The sequence below is a fragment of the Procambarus clarkii genome, chromosome 56, assembly GCF_040958095.1.
Source record: "Procambarus clarkii isolate CNS0578487 chromosome 56, FALCON_Pclarkii_2.0, whole genome shotgun sequence".
Lineage (NCBI taxonomy): Eukaryota > Metazoa > Arthropoda > Malacostraca > Decapoda > Cambaridae > Procambarus > Procambarus clarkii.
The window spans coordinates 7,213,825-7,236,807 of NC_091205.1; the positions used below are offsets into that span (position 1 = coordinate 7,213,825).

Genomic DNA, 22,983 nt, shown 5'->3' on the forward strand with positions numbered 1-22,983 from the left:
TTGTGGAATGCCAAACCCGAGCTGTTTTGGCTTCAGCATGTTGGCCGCTGCATCACTAACTGTTCTTGCAGCTGCCTTTGCGACGAGACGCCGGAGAGAATTGCCCACAGCTATTGGCCTGATCCCTCCATCCTTTTTCTTTAGAGCACAAAGAGATGCTCCAAAAAAGATAGGTCTTATGGACGCTGGTATGTTGCCAGCTAGACATGTGTTGGTGAATCTGGTTAGTTCCACCAAGAGGTTCTTTGCAATGTCACCCAGTGCAGGGTTGAGCATTTGCTTGAGGTGGTTGGGTTTTAGTCCTGTGAACCCACCTGCATGGAGCAAAAGTCCCTGTAGGGAAGGACATGGCTGCTTTATGGACCACATATTCAGCCACCCAGAGAGGTTCTGCTCCGGTAGCCCCCACTTGTACAATGTCGTTCTCACGCGGAGCCCTGGGTGGGTGTTTCTCCCTTAGGGCTTGAGCTGTTGCGGCATCTCTGTCGGCAATTGAGTCCTCACTGGTGATGACTCGTATTGCGCCAATAGTGTTTCCTTCTTCTATTTTCTTGGTGACTGATGTTCTGATTTTTGATGTCTCGGATATGCCACTGTTGCTCTTCCTGCCGTGGGTGTTTCTCGCGCGAGTGGGAAGGCGCACCTGGTTGTCCTCCCTGGGAAAATCATTTATAGCTTTGATGACTGAGGCAGCTAAGGTTTTGTCTCTCCTTGCAGGGGTGGCTAGACATATGTTGCCAAACATTAGGAGGTTGTGCCATGCTTGGGTCGTTCCAGGAGAGTCGTTGACCTTTCTCAGGAGGGCAGATAATTTGGCTGCTGCATGGGGGCGGGCTGCTTTAAGGATGTGTTGCAAGGTTCTGGCCGATGTTGCTTTGATAGCTTCTAATAAATTTTCTGTGGGAATGAAGGTCTGGGAGGTGTTTTGCCTTACGGGCGGTGTGGGCTGTTGATTGGTGTTCTCCCTGGGAGGGCGCCCAGAACCCAAACACCTGGCTCCGTTGTGGTAATGAATGCGCACATTATCGTCACTCAACCGGATATAGCATACCCGGTCACACGTCTGACATCTACCTTGTCTACCCGTGTTTGATGGCTCATCTTGGCTTGGAGAAGCCTGGCTATCTGTTGGGAGCTGCGACATGGGCGGGCGCTGGGCTGGCGCTGGGCGGGCGCTGGGCGGGAAGATGGACGGCGGGTGGAGACTGGAGGGTGGGCGGCGGTTGGAGGCTGGGGGGGTGATCAGCTGGCCGTGGCACTTACTACTCAGGTGAGTGGTAATACATATACCACCTCTATACAAAGTGTGGGTATACACCCACTACACAATATGTGGGTATACATTGGGTGGGTGGGTAGCGTAGACACACATGGGAGCCTCCCGGCTTCTATGGCCGGGTGGCAAGGTGGCCTCGTGGGTGGGGAGGCGACGTGGTGGGGTGGGTAGGAGGGGGAAGAGCAGGTACTTCCCGGCCTGGGCGCTGGGTGGGGGCGGGGGTCAGGGCGACACTAACACTGGTATAATTTCCCCGTATATCACTGCACAATAATGAATGAATCACACACTTGTAATCTGACTCACTGCACGTGTGATGTACTCACAATATGATAGATATGTTGCGCCAATTATCGCTGACAACGTAACTTGTTCAGCAAAACTTTCAAAAAAGAAAAACACAAAACACTGTTTGGCACACGCGTAACCCCCACCTCTCTCTCCTGACCACACAACACCCCTCACTCACCCCCCACCTCCCCTCACTATGGGAGGCCTGCAGGGTCCATCCTGGCCCCTCACTCCAGCCTCCATGACTCCGCACTGCCAACCCACCTGTTTTGATAAGTTTTTACATAGATGGTACACCGAAGGCACTTCCGGCCACTCCCACGTCTGCTTGGTGTATTCACGGTGAATATGGTTGAGTCTTGGTACGGTGAGGCCAAGATGTATATATATATATATATATATATATATATATATATATATATATATATATATGTCGTACCTAGTAGCCAGAACGCATTTCTCAGCCTACTATGCAAGGCCCGATGTGCCTAATAAGCCAAGTTTTCATGAACTAATTGTTTTTCGAATACCTAACCTACCTAACCTAACCTAACTTTTTCGGCTACCTAACCTAACCTAACCAATAGAGATAGGTTAGGTTAGGTTAGGTAGGGTTGGTTAGGTTCGGTCATATATCTACGTTAATTTTAACTCCAATAAAAAAAAATTGACCCTATACATAATGAAATGGGTAGTTTTATCATTTTATAAGAAAAAAATTAGAGAAAATATATTAATTCAGGAAATCTTAGCTTATTAGGCAAATCGAGCCTTGCATAGTAGGCCAAAAAGTGCGTTCTTGCTACTAGGTACGACATATATATATATATATATATATATATATATATATATATATATATATATATATATATATATATATATATATATATATATGCGAACAAGCCTGAATGGTCCCCAGGACTATATGCGAATGAAAACTCACACCCCAGAAGTGACTCGAACCCATACTCCCAGAAGCAACGCAACTGGTAACTACAGGGCGCCTTAATCCACTTGACCATCACGGCCGTCAAAAGGAAGTGATAGCCGAGGCTATTTGAGCCACTTCCCCGACGGCAACTCGGATGGTAATCTTGGGCATAGCATTTCACCAAATCACCTCATTCTTTGGGGCACACGTGAGGAACACAAATGCGAACAAGCCTGAATGGTCCCCAGGACTATATGCGAATGAAAACTCACACCCCAGAAGTGACTCGAACCCATACTCCCAGAAGCAACGCAACTGGTAACTACAGGGCGCCTTAATCCACTTGACCATCACGGCCGTCAAAAGGAAGTGATAGCCGAGGCTATTTGAGCCACTTCCCCGACGGCAACTCGGATGGTAATCTTGGGCATAGCATTTCACCAAATCACCTCATTCTTTGGGGCACACGTGAGGAACACAAATGTGAACAAGCCTGAATGGTCCCCAGGACTATATGCGAATGAAAACTCACACCCCAGAAGTGACTCGAACCCATACTCCCAGAAGCAACGCAACTGGTAACTACAGGGCGCCTTAATCCACTTGACCATCACGGCCGTCAAAAGGAAGTGATAGCCGAGGCTATTTGAGCCACTTCCCCGACGGCAACTCGGATGGTAATCTTGGGCATAGCATTTCACCAAATCACCTCATTCTTTGGGGCACACGTGAGGAACACAAATGCGAACAAGCCTGAATGGTCCCCAGGACTATATGCGAATGAAAACTCACACCCCAGAAGTGACTCGAACCCATACTCCCAGAAGCAACGCAACTGGTAACTACAGGGCGCCTTAATCCACTTGACCATCACGGCCGTCAAAAGGAAGTGATAGCCGAGGCTATTTGAGCCACTTCCCCGACGGCAACTCGGATGGTAATCTTGGGCATAGCATTTCACCAAATCACCTCATTCTTTGGGGCACACGTGAGGAACACAAATGCGAACAAGCCTGAATGGTCCCCAGGACTATATGCGAATGAAAACTCAAGATTACCATCCATTACTTGCTATGCCCAAGATTACCATCCGAGTTGCCGTCGGGGAAGTGGCTCAAATAGCCTCGGCTATCACTTCCTTTTGACGGCCGTGATGGTCAAGTGGATTAAGGCGCCCTGTAGTTACCAGTTGCGTTGCTTCTGGGAGTATGGGTTCGAGTCACTTCTGGGGTGTGAGTTTTCATTCGCATATAGTCCTGGGGACCATTAATATATTTTCTCTAATTTTTTTCTTATGAAATGATAAAGCTACTCATTTTATTCTATATGAGGTCAATTTTTTTTTATTGGAGATAAAATTAACGTAGATATATGACCGAACCTAACCAACCCTACCTAACCTAACCTACCCTATCTTTATAGGTTAGGTTAAGTTAGGTAGCCGAAAAAGTTAGGTTAGGTAAGGTTAGGTAGGTTAGGTAGTCGAAAAACAAATAATTAATGAAAACTTGGCTTATTAGGCAAATCGGGCCTTGTATAGTAGGCTGAGAAGTGCGTTAAAATATAAATATATATATATATAAATATATATAAATATATATATATATATATATATATATATATATATATATATATATATATATATATATATATATAAATATATATATATATATATATATATATATATATATATTTATATATATATATATATATATATATATATATATATATATATTTATATATAATGTAGTATATATAGATGTCTAGGTCAATCCAAAAAGGTTGTGCCAATTGTGTTGGGAGCCACTTCATAATATAATGAAATTATAAAACTATGGAATCAGTCCCCAATAGTTCATCTCTTACTAATTTTATATAAGTGGGCATGGGGGGCCCGATTCTCCTTTTAATGGGTGCATAGAGGCTAACTCCCCTATAAAGAGGACATGGGAGACAATCCTGCCCTGCCCACAAGTGTGCCCTATATCCCCCAGTCACCCTGCAAAGCTTAGTAAGACTAGCCCCAAACATCTGACCTCATACCTTGAACAGACAAACACAGACATCCTCTTCAACTATACAAATATCTGGTGCACCCCCATTTGGACTACTGTAGCAAAGCATGGAGACCTTATTTTCAGAACATATTTACTTTGGAAAAGTTCAACAATGAAAAAACATCCCAGAACTAATTAACTCTCATACTAGGAACGTTTGAGAGGCCACAGGACCAACAACACTGCAAACTTTTAAAATTTTGAACAAGTAACCTAAATTTACCCAAGGGCCACCCACCTCTTTTTTTTTTTTTTTTTTGAGATATATACAAGAGTTGTTACATTCTTGTACAGCCACTAGTATGCGTAGCGTTTCGGGCAGGTCCCTGGAATACGACCCCCGCCGCGAAGAATCGTTGTTACAACCAAGTACCCATTTTACTGTTGAGTTAAACAGAGGCTACAGTTAAGGATTTGCGCCCAGTAAATCCTCCCCGGCCAAGATAGGAACCCATGACAAAGCGCTCGCGGAATGCCAGGCGAGTGTCTTACCACTACACCACAGACAGAGACTGTTTTTTAATTTCTAGTTACCTCGACAAGGACAAGAAGCTAGCGGCTTGTCATAGGTCCCCCCATTTTTCCTGATGATTTTATCCAACTAGATTTTGAACTGCAGCAATGTTTTGGCACTCAGGACTTCAAATAGTAAGCAGGTCCATGAATTTATAACCTTATAGGGTGGAAAAATATCCGCTTTGTCCTAAATTGTGGCTTGTTGAGCTTGAAACCATATATTTTTTTTTTGGAGGGGGCAATTTGTTTATGATTATTATTATTAAGCTATTTGAAGGATTACAAGGTAGTATCTACAGGGAAGTGAGGTCTAGTCCTTAATGCCCTGCCTACTAGCCTTGTACCTGTTGCATTTCATCTACTCTTAACTTTCAAATTCTGTCGAATCAGGCCTTAAAGTTGTGGATGGAGGTGACTTCCACAATTTCCTCTTAGAGCATTCCATTTGTTAACTACATATACAGGATACAAGTACAGAATTTCCAACTCTACTTTCCGGGCCATCTCACTCGGTCTGGACATAACATGACAGTTTATGCCCAGATTTAGGAGAGTGACTAGGTCCTCAGTGAGGTTAATTCCTGCAAGGTTCAGGAAGCCATCTCTTGGTCGTGGAATTGCCATAGGTCCTCCATATAATGTTGTTAGTTTCTTGATAATCCTTGTTTCAGTGCTGAGGTGATGTTGGTCTGTGAGGATGTCGAGGTGTTGTTCAATGCGGGTACGGATACTTTCGTCGATGTTGCTATTTCTCCACTCGTTTGTAGCATGAAGTAGTTGCGTTTTGTTGTCTTTGATTTCATTCTCTGCCTTGTATATCTGTGCCGTGTTATGTCCAGACCGAGTGAGATGGCCCGGAAAGTAGAGTTGGAAATTCTGTTGGACGACATATTCGACCTCGAGACACAAAAGAAGGTCACTACCAAAGATACCTTACAAGCAGAACTTATTGCAGAAGGAGGAAAGAATCGAGGCAATTACAGAAGCACCATACTGTTCCCCGAGCTCAAAGCGGCAGCTAAAAGCCTTCGTGAGAACAAGGAGATAGTTGTCAGGAGAGGTAACAAGTCGCCAATATATGTCATTCTTAAAAAAGACGAATATCTGGCGAAAATGAACATCATACTCTCTGACCAAACTATGTTCCAAAGGGTAACGAAGGACACTACAGACGAATTAAAAGCAAAGGTCAACAAACTGATCGAAACTGTGAACGCCAAGAAATCCGGACTCCACCTGCCAAAGATCATTGGGGAATATAAACCTGGATATGCGTATGGATATGTCAAGACACACAAGCCTGGAAACCCACTTCGGCCAATCATTAGCCAGATACCCACACCCACGTACAGACTGGCGAAGCGACTCAACGGCCTGCTGACTCCTTATGTTCCTTGCGCCTTCAGCCTGAAGTCTCCAAAGGAATTTGTTGACTTACTGCGGGGCACAAGGGCCACAGGGATAAGAGCCTCGTTGGACGTAGAATTGCTGTTTACCAACGTACCTGTGGACGAGACAATCGGGATGATAGCCGACAGAGTGTATCGTGATCCAGCCTGTACTCCTCTTGACATACCAGAAAATATTCTGAGGAAACTACTCCAAGCTTGTACTAAAGAGGCACCCTTCTTGAGCCCGGATGGGCACATGTATAAGCAAGTAGATGGGGTCGCCATGGGTTCTCCCCTAGGTGTCCTGTTTGCAAACTTCTACATGGGTACCATCGAGCAAAAAGTCTTAGTCGACATGAACTTGAAACCGGCCATATACTGCAGGTATGTTGACGACATTTTTACACAGGTACCTGATGTCAGACATCTGCAGGAGCTGAAGGAGGCATTTGAGCAGAGTTCCGTGCTGCGTTTCACTTACGAGATGGAAAAGGATGGGAAGCTGCCCTTTCTAGATGTAACAGTCATGGAAAAGAGCGGAGGTTTCCACACTGCAGTCTACACTAAGGAAACGAACATAGGAATGTGCCTAAATGCCAACAGCGACTGCCCAGACAGGTACAAGAGGAGTGTTGTTAACGCATATGTCGACCGTGCTCTCAGCCACAGCTCAGAATGGAAGCAAGTCGACGAAGAACTCTGTAGGGTAAGGCAGGTCCTAGTCAACAACGGCTTCTCCAATGGTTTCGTCGAAGACATCATAAGAAGGAAAGTGACACGCCATGCAACCTCTGAAAAGACAACTAACACAACACCTATACCCCCTATTAGACTATTTTACAGGAACTTCTTTTCAACAGCTCATGAAACGGAGGAAAGGGTCCTGAAAGATGTTGTTAATAGAAACGTTATCCCTACAGACAAAAATCAGAGGATACAACTGACGATTTACTATAAAACCAGAAAAACGGCCAGCCTACTCATGAGAAACTCTCATGAGTAGAACAAAACAAAACCCAAGATGGGTTTTGTACAAAACCCAAGATGCAAGAAGATTACAAATTCCTGAGGCAATTCACATAAGAATAGAGCGACCTACTATGAACACCCAAATCACGGAACTATTTACTCTACCCATTATGAGAGTAAGGACAAGACAAGAACATATCGATGCCAACACAGAAGACTATGTCCAACATAATAGGCCAATTACACTGGATTAATCTTTGTGTTTAGATAGGAGCTGCCTCGTTTGGGCCAATAAGCCTTCTGCAGTTACCCCTTTGTTTCACCTCACATTTATCCCTTATGTATCCCCCCATGTTTTCACCTTTATTGTATTATCACCTGACCCAGTGCGGGTATAAAATCAACTAGTATTGTAAGATCTGTGATATAGTAGCAAGACTATATATATATATAGACTATAACACAGGGATATAGTAGCAGGAGCAAGGAAAATTGCTGAAGACGACCGAACCCCAAACGAAGCACCGTGGCAACTTGTAGGCAACGGAAAGGCTAACAAACGAAGAAGAACCGAAGAAACGTCCAAAGAAACCAAACTAGAAGCCAACCAGAACTCAAGAGCAGCACCCAAACCAATGCCAAGGACCATATTCAAGACCAAAAAACCAGTGGATGGTCCCACTTATGCTTTCATTGCCGCACTGGAAAAGAATAATCCAGGATCAGATCTTAGAGCCAAGCCCGACATTAGAGGTTGATATAACATATCCACAGCTAATCCGGATATAATCACAAACCTCAGGAACACAGAACACCTAGTGGAACTGAAACCAGAAGAAAAAATCACCAAAATGATAGTTCAAAATTTCCCGGTCGAAGTTCATGCAAACAGACTCCTAGAATGCCCAAATGTCACAACGGCGGAAAGATGCAAGCACAACAATATTGAAACAAGACAGGTTCTTGTAACAATAAAAGGACCTCGCATCAACACTCTGAGTGTTGGCATCTATGGTCACTTCAGGCTGAGACTATACAACCCAGAACCCATGCGCTGTTACAGATGTCAGCGCTTTGGCCACCACAAAGATGGCTGCAGAGGCCCGGAACGATGTGGTGTATATAGCGAGCTCCATAATACCGACATATGCAAGAATCTGCACAAAGAAGGCAAACAAACGAAAGCAAAATGCCCGAACTGCGGGGATACACATCACGCCTGGAACAAACGATGTCCAGAAAGAGTAAAAAGAATACTAGCTTTCGGATCAACCCAGCAACCCAAAGTAACTACTTCGAGACCCCAATCGACCAGACCCTCGGTAAAAAGCCAGTGGTACACCCCTCGGCAAGTCCGAATAAATGAAGATCAGCAACAGTCTGGCGCGCCGGGTCCTTCTGGTCTGGGCAAGGACGGGGCCTCCAACAACTGGAGGGGGCAGGGGGGCGCTGCTCCACTGGGAGACAGCAACAGAATGGATCGGGGCGACAGGGCGAACATGCCTGCCGTTGCCTCCGGGACCTCCCAGGCAGGAATGATGATCCCTGCATCATCGGGTGCCTCAGTAGCTGGATGTAGCAAGGGCGCTTCGGCCCAACCAGGAGTCTCCTCACCCGCCAAGAAGAAAGTCACCTCTCCTGCCAAGAAGACACAAACGGTAGGGAAAACCAGTACTATAAAAACCATGGACTCAATGATTCCACTATAAACGGAAAAATGGACAATCTCAAAATTATACAATGAAATATTCAAGGATTCAAAAGCAAAGCACAAACACTCAGAGCAGTGCTTCTTAAGGATAGCATTGATATTGTTCTACTCCAAGAAACACTCACCAGGACTGGCAGATTTATCAATATTTCAGAATATCAAGGATTCCACTGCCCTATGGCACAAGGTGGCACCAGAGGCATTTCAATTCTAGTAAGAAATCATATCAATGCCACGGCAGTCACAGACCTGCCCAACTGTGGCGAGAACGTCGAAATTATGGGAGTTAAGCTCACTATGAGGAACTCAACGCTGTCCATTTTCAATGTATACAAGAGCCAGAGAGAACATGACATGGATCTCTCAACAATCTTTGAAATAGCAGTCACTACACCTACTATCATCTCTGGTGACTTCAACGCTCATAGTGAATTACTTCTTGATTCACCAAGAACCGACGCCAACGGAAGACATATTGAACATCTTTTGGATGAAGTGCCAGAAATCAGTCTGCTTAATTCGACGGAACCAGCCCACACTGGTGGGGGAAAGCTGGATCTCACGTTTGTTTCCACCAGTATTTATGAGTTGTGTCATTGGTCAGTGGATCATGTTCTGACCAGTGACCACTTTGCCACAAAAACAGTTATTAATATAGCACTACCTCCTAGACCTCCAGCTCCCGAACCCGGATGGGACTTTATCAAAGCAGTTTGGACGAAGTTTCAGGAATCTCTCGAAACTTGGCACCAAAACTACACTCCTCCTGACAACACCGAAGAAATGGAAAAAGATTTAGTAAATGCAATACATAGAGCTGCAAATCACGCCATCCCCAAGAGGAAAACAATTACCCAACAACACAAGGACCATTGGTATTACTGTGATAGGATCAAAGAGCTACATAACAGACTAAATCGTGCATGAAAGAATTTCAGAAGAGATAGAACCGAAGCTAATCTAGGACTTCTTAGAGCTGTCCGAGATCATGTGCACGAAGAAACAGCAAAAATCCAAAAAGAAAAATGGCTCGAGTGGTGTGCCAAGCTAAATCAGCATACGTCCTTGGGCGACATCTGGAGGCAGATCAAGAAGGCCAAAGGAAAATCGTCTCCTGCTCCGCCGCACCATGTTCATCCAGAGCAAGAAGCAGAAAGGCTAGCAAATCTATTTGTTTCAAGAGCCAGTTCCACTCAACTTCCTCAAGCAACTCTGACTCACCAACAAAGACTTCAAGCAGCAAGATGGAAAAAAATAGATGATGCTTTAGCCTTACCTGACGAACTAGACCAACCTTTCAATCTAAAAGAACTCAGAAGTGCTACAAAGAAAACTAAAAATACAGCTCCAGGCGAAGACAAAATCACTTACAACATGCTAGCCAAGCTAGGAGAAAAGGGTGAAGAAGCCTTCTTGAATCTCATCAACAGAGTATGAGTGACAAGAACCCGACCACTCTCTTGGAACAGTGCAATTATAGTTCCCATTCCAAAACCTAAAGACCCAGGAAATCCAAGACCCATCTCATTAACAAGCTGTCTGGCTAAAACTGCAGAAAGAATGGCTCTTAATCGAATTGAATGGAAAGCCAATCCCCTACACCAAAATATGTTTGCTTACAGAAAAGGTGTTGGAACCACAGCATGCCTTACCTCTCTCCTGGATCAAATCTATGACAAACCTGGAATCCTTATTTTTCTAGACCTTGAAAAAGTCTTCGAGTTAGCCAGTGCTCCAGCTACACTGTGCTGCCTTGTGGATAAGGAAATCAAAGGACACGCTCTTGCTTTTGCCAAAGGAAGCCTGCTTAACCGAGAAGCTAAAGTCAAATTCCAAGGAAAAACATCGACCTCAAAGAGGCTGGAAAATGGAACTCCACAGGGAGGAATACTAAGCCCCTTCCTCTTCAACTGTCTCATGGAACAATTCATGAAGCTCAAGCTACCAAAAGCCAAACTTCTTAACTATGCAAACGACTTTGTGGTCATCATCAATGGCAAAGGTGCAAGGAACCATGCACAAAAATGCCTAGATATTATCAGCAAGGAAGCGGAACGCATAGCAGTGAAAATAAACAGCAATAAAACAAAAGCAATGGCCGTTAAAATGAGAACTCAAGACATCAGACTGGCAATACAAGGACAAGAAATTGAGTGGGTTACCTCTTTTCAATACCTAGGAGTCATAATAGACAACCAGTTGAAATTCACTCAAGAAATTGAATATCTTCGGCAACGCTGTAAAGCCAGAAACTCAGTTTTGCGCTCTCTGACCAGTCTTAGAGAGGGTAGCATCTCTACCAGTACTCAAAATGTACTACGTTCAAGCAGTTAGGTCACTCATCGACTATGCTGCTCCTGCTCTTACATCCCTCAGTGATAACCAGTGGGAGAAACTGGAAGTGTCTCAAAATGATGCTCTGCGAACAATGCTGGGAGCACCTATATGGACGCGTAGAGAGAACCTTAGAATGGAAACAAATTTACCAGCATTAGAAAACAGGATGAAACAAAGGATAGCCACCATAATAGGAAAACTTACTGGAACAACCGCCAGGCTGTCAATCAAAGACAGCATACAGAGATCCTTTCAGAAAAACCTACAGTATAGAACAAGCTCATGGATGGATAATGTGGTCAAGATTTTAGAGAAAATGGACATGAAATGGACCATTAAAAACAAAGGGGAAGATAGACCATATCAACACTTTCGACAGCCTCCTCCATGGGAAGAATCGACTCTAAAGATAATCATTGAAAGATTACCAGTTAAAAAATCAGCATGTGACCCGCAGAGGCTCAAGGAAGTAATAGAGCTACAAATGGAAACTATCTCTAGACCCAGAACGACTCACATCTTCACAGACGGATCAGTTGATCAAGAAAAAGGTTCTGCTGGGGCAGCAGTTTACACTACCAACCATGAAGCTTACTGGAGCATGAATAGTGGGTGCTCAACATTGCAAACAGAATTATATGCCCTGAAGGAGGCAATAAACTATACAATTGAGAATAATTTACATGATGTCATCATTCATACAGACTCTAAATCTTCGCTCCAGGCATTGTTATCCAGTCAGCACAGAGATAATATACAACTCCTCACAGAAATTCAACATATAGGAAAAGATGCCCATAAGCGAGGGCTGTCAATCACCTAAATTGGATACCAAGTCACACTGGCATAAAGGGTAATGAAAAGGCAGACTCACTAGCAAAAACTGCCACTGCTCTACCTGTTGTACAGGTTCAAATCCCTCCAAGTTTCTCACAGATAAAGGAGCAAATCAAGAAGAAAATATTCTCAACTATCAAAAGTCGCCACAGAGCCAAAGTAGCGGAAGGAAGATCCACTGCGATATGGTATGAACAAGCCACTGGTTACTCCTCTTTCAAGCCTGGCAAAAAGATATCCAGAGACATTGCAGTAGCCATACACAGACTCAGACTTGGGTACAAGTGCTGCTGGGAGGTAATGAACCCAATAGTTAAAGAGTGTCACATCTGTGAAACTGAGGCAGAGGCGCCGCTATTGCACTACTTACTAGAATGTGAAGCTACTGAACCCCTGCGCATCAAACTCAACATTAATCCAACGACAGCAGCTGCATTAGATGCACATTCCACCGCGATTACAATGATTAGAAAAGCTGTTGAGGAATGGGACTCATTAGTGAGCATTCTGCATCTACATCCGCCACCAAGATAAAGTTAACAAAAAAAGATTAAAACAAGTGCAATAAAACAGAAGCGACAAAATAAGCAGGTAAAAAGGAGAAGTCCTCTCCTCCATTTTAAACTTAGACCTAAATATCACAGGAAAAAGGTTATCATGTATATCACCAAACTTAATTACGGGCTCACCATAGCCCGTGCTACATGGACACTCCGTCCTGAATAGCTAAATCTTTAACAACAACAACAACGTAAGATCTGTTCACTTGAGAATGAACCATAGAGGTTCGAAACGTTGTGCAAATTATATAAATAAGTGTAATACACTCTATAGTAAATCACTTCTTTTCTTCACCTTAAAAGTACGAAAATGAGTTTTGGAGAACTCCTATTTCAATTAAGCCCTGATGCTAAGAAAATAGTTAGAGGGATAGAAGCCCTAAACCAGAAAATAATAAATACAGAATATGCGGTCATATTCAATGAAACATGTTTGAAAGAAAACCTGCTGCCAGTATATACCAATATATATATATATATATATATATATATATATATATATATATATATATATATATATATATATATATATATATATATATATATATATATATATATATATATATATATATTTATGTCGTACCTAGTAGCCAGAACTTACTTCTCAGCCTACTATGCGAGGCCCGATTTGCCTAATAAGCCAAGTTTTACTGAATTAATATATTTTCTCTAATTTTTTTCTTATGAAATGATAAAGCTACCCATTTCATTATGTATGAGGTCAATTTTTTTTTATTGCAGTTAAAATTAACGTAGATATATGACCGAACCTAACCAACCCTACCTAACCTAACCTAACCTATCTTTATAGGTTAGGTTAGGTTAGGTAGCAAAAAACGTTAGGTTAGGTTAGGTTAGGTAGGTTAGGTTGTCGAAAAAACATTAATTCATGAAAACTAGGCTTATTAGGCAAATCAGGCCTTGCATAGTAGGCTGAGAAGTGAGTTCTGGCTACTAGGTACGACATATATATATATATATATATATATATATATATATATATATATATATATATATATATATATATATATATATATATATATATATATATGTCGTACCTAATAGCCAGAACGCACTTCTCAGCCTACTATTCAAGGCCCGACTTGCCTAATAAGCCAAGTTTTCATGAATTAATGTTTTTTCGTCTACCTAACCTACCTAACCTAACCTAACCTAGCTTTTTTTGGCTACCTAACCTAACCTTACCTATAAATATAGGTTAGGTTAGGTTAGGTAGGGTTGGTTAGGTTCGGTCATATATATACGTTAATTTTAACTCCAATAAAAAAAAATTGACCTCATACATAGAGAAAAGGGTTGCTTTATCATTTCATAAGAAAACAATTATAGTAAATATATTAATTCAGGAAAACTTGGCTTATTAGGCAAATCGGGCCTAGAATAGTAGGCTGAGAAGTGAGTTCTGGCTACTAGGTACGACATATATATATATATATATATATATATATATATATATATATATATATATATACATATATATATATATATATATATATATATGTCGTACCTAGTAGCCAGAACGCACTTCTAAGCCTACTATGCAAGGCCCGATTTGCCTAATAAGCCAAGTTTTCATGAATTAATGTTTTTTCGAATACCTAACCTACCTAACCTAACCTAACCTAACTTTTTCTGCTACCTAACCGAACCTAACCTATAAAGATAGGTTAGGTTAGGTTAGGTAGGGTTGGTTAGGTTTGGTCATATGTCTACGTTAATTTTAACTCCAATAAAAAAAATTGACCTCATACATAATGAAATGGGCAGCTTTATCATTTCATAAGAAAAAAATTTGAGAAAATGTATTAATTCAAGAAAACTTGGCTTATTAGGCAAATCAGGCCTTGCATAGTAGGCTGAAAAGTGCATTCTGGCTACTAGGTACGACATATATATATATATATATATATATATATATATATATATATATATATATATATATATATATATATATATATATATATATCGTACCTAGTAGCCAGAACGCACTTCTCAGCCTACTATGCAAGGCCAGATTTGCCTAATAAGCCAAGTTTTCCTGAATTAATATATTTTCTCTAATTTTTTTCTTATGAAATGATAAAGCTACCCATTTCATTATGTATGAGGTCAATTTTTTTTATTGCAGTTAAAATTAACGTAGATATATGACCGAACCTAACCAACCCTACCTAACCTATCTTTATAAGTTAGGTTAGGTTAGGTAGCCGAAAAAGATAGGTTAGGTTAGGTTAGGTAGGTTAGGTAGTCGAAAAACAACTAATTCATGAAAACTTGGCTTATTAGGCATATTATGCCTTGCATAGTAGGCTGAGAAGTGCGTTCTGGCTACTAGGTACGACATATATATATATATATATATATATATATATATATATATATATATATATATATATATATATATATATATATATATATATATATGTCGTACCTAGTAGCCAGAACGCACTTCTCGGCCTACTATGCAAGGCCCGATTTAGCTAATAAGCCAAGTTTTCCTGAATTAATATATTTTCTTTAATTTTTTTCTTATGAAATGATAAAGCTACCCATTTCATTATGTATGAGGTCAATTTTTTTTATTGGAGTTAAAATTAACGTAGATATATGAGCGAACCTAACCAACCCTACCTAACCTAACCTAACTTATCTTTATAGGTTAGGTTAGGTTAGGTGGCCGAAAAAGATAGGTTAGGTTAGGTTAGGTAGGTTAGGTAGTCGAAAAACAATTAATTCATGAAAACTTGGCTTATTAGGCAAATCGGGCCTCGCATAGTAGGCTGAGAAGTGAGTTCTAGGTACGACATATATATATATATATATATATATATATAAATATATATATATGTCGTACCTAGTAGCCAGAACGCACTTCTCAGCCTACTATGCAAGGCCCGATTTGCCTAATAAGCCAAATTTTCCTGAATTAATATATTTTCTCTATTTTTTTTCTTATGAAATGATAACGCTACCCATTTCATTATGTATGAGGTCAATTTTTTTTTATTGGAGTTAAAATTAACGTAGATATATGACCGAACCTATGTAACACTGTAAAAGTGTTTGGTTAAGTTTATTTAAATTATATATAGTACATGAGTCACAGACAAGGATTTGAGAAAGGCGCCAGGTTGTCGGCCTGAGATCTCACACCTCAAAGCGTTAATGACCTCAAGTGACCTGAGGTCAGATCATGAGAATTTCACCTTGCTTCAGCTAAGCTTATAATTGTAGCCTGTTATCCTTCAAACATGCCGACGTTTAAGGAGTGGCTTGGTAGAGTGCCTCAGGCTATCTACTTGTGGGCGGAGTTAGTTACTAGACTCCCCAATATATACTCGGAGAACTATCGATTCGAGAGCATTAGCATTAAGAGAACAACAGCAGACGAGCCAGCAGAGCAGAGAAGACAGCCCTATCAGGGAGGCTGTCGGCCGGCAGGGCGGGAGTCTCTGTCAACTACAGACCCCCCCCCCCCTCTCTATCCAGCTATAGGCACACACTTGGTGAGTTGAGCATTAAGGTGACTTGGTCGTGTTTTACAAGTGTTGTGTGATGATCAGGGGCAGTCAATTGTAGTGTTCTCAGATTCTTGGAGGATGACTCACTTTGAATATTAATCTTTAACATTTTAATTGAATTGCTTAAGTTATGATACTTATCATGAAAAATATAATTGTTGAATTTATTATTTAAATGGACTTTATTTTGTTCCCTAGAGATTTTGAGTTGAGGTGAGAAAGCCTCTGTAGTTACTGGTTTCATGGTTTAGAATGAGTACATGATAAAGATGGGACCATACTAATAATGATCTCTTGATAACATCTTTGAGGAATTTTGTGATACAGACAAGTTCCATTCCTTGTCTTGTATGTAATGATCATGAATGGATGGTGGCAGCATTTCTACTTCTACTATCTACTCTTCTACTTCTACTATCTACTCTTCTCCTTCTACCTATCTACACCTCTCCCTCCACCCCTCTCTGAACTCTCACTTTCAACTAATGACCCTCCTCGCTCCTCCCACCTCCCTACCTCTCACCCCAAACTCTCACTAATTACTTCACTATTCATTTCTTTCCTCTCGTTTTCTCTTATACGTTTGTGGCAATGATTCTGTATTCTAGAGTTCTCTCTAGAGTTTCGGGTAACTGATCAAGTGACGGCGCCTTGTAGTCTTAGCACCTAGGTAGTCGAATACCTAGGTTACAAGGTGTTGAACGAGAGAGGTTGCCTTAGGAACTCTGGGAGTGCTCTAGAATAGTTAGCTAACTGAGGACGGGATAACGGACTAGAGAGAGCTGTTTCCCCCGGCCTCGTTAGTTAACTGGGGGGTGGAATAATGGACAAGATAGAGCTATTTCCCCCACCCCCCGTTACACCTAACCAACCCTACCTAACCTAACCTAACCTATCTATATAGGTTAGGTTGGGTTAGGTAGCCGAAAAAGTTTAGTTAGGTTAGGTTAGGTTGGTTAGGTAGTCGAAAAACAACTAATTCATGAAAACTTGGCTTATTAGGCATATTATGCCTTGCATAGTAGGCTGAGAAGTGCGTTCTGGCTACTATGTACGACATATATATATATATATATATATATATATATATATATATATATATATATATATATATATATATATATATGTGTGTGTGTGTGTGTGTATATCACGAAAATAAACAGGTGATTAAGAATGTGACAATGTCAGACCACGGAGGAAAAATGAAACAGGAAATTTCCTTAAGTACTTTCGTAATTAATTTTAATTTACGAAAGTACTTAAGGAAATTTCCTGTTTCATTTTTCCTCCGTGGTCTGACATTGTCATATATATATATATATATATATATATATATATATATATATATATATATATATATATATATATATATATATATATATATATATATATATATATATGTGTGTGTGTGTGTGTGTGTGTGTGTGTGTGTGTGTGTGTGTGTGTGTGTGTGTGTGTGTGAGTGTGTATATCACGAAAATAAACACGTGATTAAAAATGTGACAGTGTCAGACCACGGAGGAAAATTGAAACAGGAATTTCCTTAAGTACTTTCGTATATTAATACATTTTCAGAAGGGGTGACTCCTTCTGAAAGAGAGAGAGAGAGAGAGAGAGAGAGAGAGAGAGAGAGAGAGAGAGAGAGAGAGAGAGAGAGAGAGAGAGAGAGAGAGAGAGAGAGAGAGAAAGAGAGAGTGAGAGAGAGAAAGAGAGAGTGAGAGAGAGAGAGAGTGAGAGAGAGAGAGAGAGAGAGAGAGAGAGAGAGAGAGAGAGAGAGAGAGAGAGAGAGAGAGAGAGAGAGAGAGAGAGAGAGAGAGAGAGAGAGAGAGAGAGAGAGAGAGAGAGAGAGAGAGAGAGAGAGAGAGAGAGAGAGAGAGAGAGAGAGAAAGAGAGAGAGAGAAAGAGAGAGAGAGAGAGAGAGAGAGAGAGAGAGAGAGAGAGAGAGAGAGAGAGAGAGAGAGAGAGAGAGAGAGAGAGAGAGAGAGAGAGAGAGAGAGAATGAGAGAGAGAGAGAGAGAGAGAGAGAGAGAGAGAGAGAGAGAGAGAGAGAGAGAGAGAGAGAGAGAGAGAGAGAGAGAGAGAGAAGGAGAGAGAGAGAGAGAGAGAGAGAGAGAGAGAGAGAGAGAGAGAGAGAGAGAGAGAGAGAGAGAGAGAGAGAGAGAGAGAGAGAGAGAGAGAGAGAGAGAACAGTGATGGAACAGACTCGGCACTTTACTGTTATGGAATATAGATTGGAGGGCGGCAACTTTGATCCCTGAGAGCGTGAACGAGGGAAGTCTTGAGGTGGTGCGAGGCCTCGCTCGGACCAGCAGGGCTCAAAGAACCACTCAACTTCCCTCACCAACCCTAAGTTTTCTCGTTGAGGCCCCAAGTTCACCAGTATCTAGGCTCGTGTGTATGCTTATATCTGGGTGACGTCTGAGTATTTTTTTTATGTTTAGATCTTGAGAGAAAGAAATTATCTGTGTTAATGACCGTTCTGTGTTTTTCGCGTCATAAATAGCCTGTATTATCGCCTGAAACATTCTGTTTTTGAGGGAAAATGACCTGTTCATATACTACGTATAACTTAAACACATACTTGGTAATATTGACTTTTCTATGCACTGGACTCGGCAAGTTAGGTAGGTTGCTTTGGTTGGTACGGCTGTTGTTTGTCAAACAGTATTCTTTTTGTGCATGGACGCGTCCAGAGAACGGTATGAATAGGTACCTGTTTGAATAAGGCTGCATTGTATCATCTCAAACCCTGGTGGTAGTTCTTATGCCTTCAACAGCGATGGTAGTTCCTTGATCTCTTATACTGGTGGTTGTTCCTTCATTTAATACATTAGTGGAAGTTCTCTATTCTAATGAATTAGTGGTAGTTCCTTCACCTCACATGATGGTGGTAGTTCCTTCATTTCACATAATGGTGGTAGTTCCTTCACCTCACATAATGGTGGTAGTTCCTTCATCTCACATAATGGTGGTAGTTCCTTCACCTCACATAATGGTGGTAGTTCCTTCATCTCACATAATGGTGGTAGTTCCTTCACCTCACATAATGGTGGTAGTTCCTTCACCTCACATAATGGTGGTAGTTCCTTCATCTCACATAATGGTGGTAGTTCCTTCACATCACATAATGGTGGTAGTTCCTTCATCTCACATTATGGTGGTAGTTCCTTCACCTCACATAATGGTGGTAGTTCCTTCACCTCACATAATGGTGGTAGTTCCTTTACCTCACATAATGGTGGTAGTTGCTTCATCTCACTTAATAGTGGTAGTTCCTTCTCCTCACATAATGGTGGTAGCTCCTTCATCTCACATAATGGTGGTAGTTCCATCACCTCACATAATGGTGGTAGTTCCTTCACCTCACATAATGGTGGTAGTTGCTTCATCTCACTTAATAGTGGTAGTTCCTTCTCCTCACATAATGGTGGTAGTTCCTTCATCTCACATAATGGTGGTAGTTGCTTCATCTCACATAATGTGGAAGTTCCTTCATCTCACATAATGGTGGTAGTTCCTTCTCCTCCCATAATGGTGGTAGTTGCTTCATCTCACATAATGGTGGTAGTTCCTTCTCCTCACATAATGGTGGTAGTTGCTTCATCTCACTTAATAGTGGTAGTTCCTTCATCTCACATAATGGTAATGGTGGTAGTTCCTTCATCTCACATAATGGTGGTAGTTCCTTCATCTCACATAATAGTGGTAGTTCCTTCTCCTCACATAATGGTGGTAGTTGCTTCATCTCACATACTGGTGGTAGTTCCTTCATCTCACATAATGGTGGTAGTTCCTTCATCTCACATAATGGTAATGGTGGTAGTTCCTTCATCTCACATAATGGTGGTAGTTCCTTCATCTCACATAATGGTGGTAGTTCCTTCATTTCACATAATGGTGGTAGTTCCTTCATCTCACATAATGGTGGTAGTTCCTTCATCTCACATAATGGTGGTAGTTGCTTCATCTCACTTAATAGTGGTAGTTCCATCATCTCACATAATGGTGGTAGTTCCTTCATCTCACATAATGGTGGTAGTTCCTTCATCTCACATAATGGTGGTAGTTTCTTCATCTCACATAATGGTGGTAGTTCCTTCATCTCACATAATGGTGGTAGTTCCTTCATCTCACATAGTGGTGGTAGTTCCTTCATCTCACATAGTGGTGGTAGTTCCTTCTCCTCATATAATGGTGGTAGTTGCTTCATCTCACTTAATAGTGATAGTTCCTTCATCTCACATAATGGTGGTAGTTCCTTCATCTCACATAATGGTAATGGTGGTAGTTCCTTCATCTCACATAATGGTAATGGTGGTAGTTCCTTCATCCCACATAATGGTGGTAGTTCCTTCATCTCACATAATGGTGGTAGTTCCTTCATCTCACATAATGGTGGTAGTTCCTTCATCTCACATAATGGTGGTAGTTCCTTCATCTCACATAATGGTGGTAGTTCCTTCATCTCACATAACGGTGGTATAGTTCCTTCATCTCACATAATGGTGGTAGTTCCTTCATCTCACATAATGGTGATAGTTCCTTCATCTCACATAATGGTGGTAGTTCCTTCATCTCACATAATGGTGGTATAGTTCCTTCATCTCACATAATGGTGGTATAGTTCCTTCATCTCACATAATAGTGGTAGTTCCTTCATCTCACATTATGGTGGTAGTTGCTTCATCTCACATAATGGTGGTAGTTCCTTCATCTCACATAATGGTGGTATAGTTCCTTCATCTCACATAATGGTGGTATAGTTCCTTCAACTCACAAAATGGTGGTAGTTGCTTCATCTCACTTAATAGTGGTAGTTCCTTCACCTCACACAATGGTGGTAGTTCCTTCATCTCACATAATGGTGGTAGTTCCTTCATCTCACATAATGGTGGTAGTTCCTTCATCTCACCTAATGGTGGTAGTTGCTTCATCTCACATAATGGTGGTAGTTCCTTCATCTCACATAATGGTAATGGTGGTAGTTCCTTCATCTCACATAATGGTGGTAGTTTCTTCATCTCACATAATGGTGGTAGTTCCTTCATCTCACATAATGGTGGTAGTTCCTTCATCTCACATAATGGTGATAGTTCCTTCATCTCACATAATGGTGGTAGTTCCTTCATCTCACATAATGGTGGTAGTTCCTTCATCTCACATAATGGTGGTAGTTCCTTCATCTCACATAATGGTAATGGTGGTAGTTCCTTCACCTCACACAATGGTGGTAGTTCCTTCATCTCACATAATGGTGGTAGTTCCTTCATCTCACATAATGGTGGTAGTTCCTTCATCTCACATAATGGTGATAGTTCCTTCATCTCACATAATGGTAGTAGTTCCTTCATCTCACATAATGGTGGTATAGTTCCTTCATCTCACATAATGGTGGTAGTTCCTTCATCTCACATAATGGTGGTAGTTGCTTCATCTCACATAATGGTGGTAGTTCCTTCATCTCACATAATGGTGGTATAGTTCCTTCATCTCACATAATGGTGGTATAGTTCCTTCATCTCACATAATGGTGGTAGTTGCCTCATCTCACTTAATAGTGGTAGTTCCTTCACCTCACACAATGGTGGTAGTTCCTTCATCTCACATAATGGTGGTAGTTCCTTCATCTCACATAATGGTGGTAGTTCCTTCATCTCACATAATGGTGGTAGTTGCTTCATCTCAAATAATGGTGGTAGTTGCTTCAACTAACATAATGGTGGTAGTTCCTTCATCTCACATAATGGTGGTAGTTCCTTCATCTCACATAATGGTGGTATAGTTCCTTCATCTCACATAATGGTGGTATAGTTCCTTCATCTCACATAATGGTGGTATAGTTCCTTCATCTCACATAATGGTGGTATAGTTCCTTCATCTCACATAATGGTGGTAGGTCCTTCATTTCACACGATGGTGGTAGTTCCTTCATCTCACATAATGGTTGTAGTTCCTTCATCTCAGACAATGGTGGTAGTTCCTTCATCTCACATAATGGTTGTAGGTCCTTCATTTCACACGATGGTGGTAGTTCCTTCATCTCACATAATGGTTGTAGTTCCTTCATCTCACACAATGGTGGTAGTTCCTTCATCTCACATAATGGTTGTAGTTCCTTCATCTCACACAATGGTGGTAGTTCCTTCATCTCACATAATAATTGTAGTTCCTTCATTTCACATAATGGTGGTAGTTCCTTCATCTCACATAATGGTTGTAGTTCCTTCATCTCAGACAATGGTGGTAGTTCCTTCATCTCACATAATGGTTGTAGGTCCTTCATTTCACACGATGGTGGTAGTTCCTTCATCTCACATAATGGTTGTAGTTCCTTCATCTCACACAATGGTGGTAGTTCCTTCATCTCACATAATGGTTGTAGTTCCTTCATTTCACACAATGGTGGTAGTTCCTTCATCTCACATAATAGTTGTAGTTCCTTCATTTCACATAATGGTGGTAGTTCCTTCATCTCACATAATGGTGGTAGTTCCCTCGTATTCAACATATGTGCTCAGTTGAGTGAACTAAATGTTTGAGCAGTTCCCATAAGGGTACGTAAATG

At 41.3% G+C, this 22,983-nt stretch overlaps 5 protein-coding genes across 5 annotated transcripts in view; all 5 read right to left on the bottom strand.

Moving 5' to 3' along the window:
• The window catches only part of LOC138353064 (uncharacterized), a 114,415-nt gene extending 94,851 nt beyond the window's left edge, over nucleotides 1–19,564 (bottom strand). The window contains exon 1 of the mRNA XM_069305705.1: nucleotides 19,300–19,564. Coding sequence (XP_069161806.1) covers nucleotides 19,300–19,564 — 265 coding nt within the window. The remainder of the gene's footprint in view (nucleotides 1–19,299) is intronic.
• A 6-nt stretch (nucleotides 19,565–19,570) lies between these two features.
• On the bottom strand, nucleotides 19,571–19,888 carry LOC138353065 (arf-GAP with SH3 domain, ANK repeat and PH domain-containing protein 1-like). Its single transcript, XM_069305706.1, has one exon. It carries the CDS (start codon nucleotides 19,886–19,888, stop codon nucleotides 19,571–19,573), a length of 318 nt encoding a protein of 105 aa, XP_069161807.1.
• On the bottom strand, nucleotides 19,885–20,883 carry LOC123770964 (uncharacterized). The gene has a single exon (XM_045763138.2). It carries the CDS (start codon nucleotides 20,881–20,883, stop codon nucleotides 19,885–19,887), a length of 999 nt encoding a protein of 332 aa, XP_045619094.2.
• Nucleotides 20,884–21,157: 274 nt separating this feature from the next.
• Nucleotides 21,158–21,769, bottom strand: LOC138353066 (uncharacterized). Its single transcript, XM_069305707.1, has one exon. It carries the CDS (start codon nucleotides 21,767–21,769, stop codon nucleotides 21,158–21,160), a length of 612 nt encoding a protein of 203 aa, XP_069161808.1.
• A 494-nt stretch (nucleotides 21,770–22,263) lies between these two features.
• LOC123770963 (arf-GAP with SH3 domain, ANK repeat and PH domain-containing protein 1-like) lies at nucleotides 22,264–22,890 on the bottom strand. The gene has a single exon (XM_045763137.1). The coding sequence runs from the start codon at nucleotides 22,888–22,890 to the stop codon at nucleotides 22,264–22,266; it is 627 nt and encodes a 208-aa protein (XP_045619093.1).
• Nucleotides 22,891–22,983: the final 93 nt, after the last annotated feature.

What these genes read in the sequence shown, in the direction of transcription:
- LOC123770964 (XM_045763138.2), bottom strand. Translation starts at nt 20,883, where the DNA reads ATGAAGGAACTACCACCATTATGTGAGATGAAGGAACTACCACCATTA.
- LOC123770963 (XM_045763137.1), bottom strand. Translation starts at nt 22,890, where the DNA reads ATGAAGGAACTACCACCATTATGTGAAATGAAGGAACTACAACTATTA.
- LOC138353066 (XM_069305707.1), bottom strand. Translation starts at nt 21,769, where the DNA reads ATGAAGGAACTACTACCATTATGTGAGATGAAGGAACTATCACCATTA.
- LOC138353065 (XM_069305706.1), bottom strand. Translation starts at nt 19,888, where the DNA reads ATGAAGCAACTACCACCATTATGTGAGATGAAGGAACTACCACCATTA.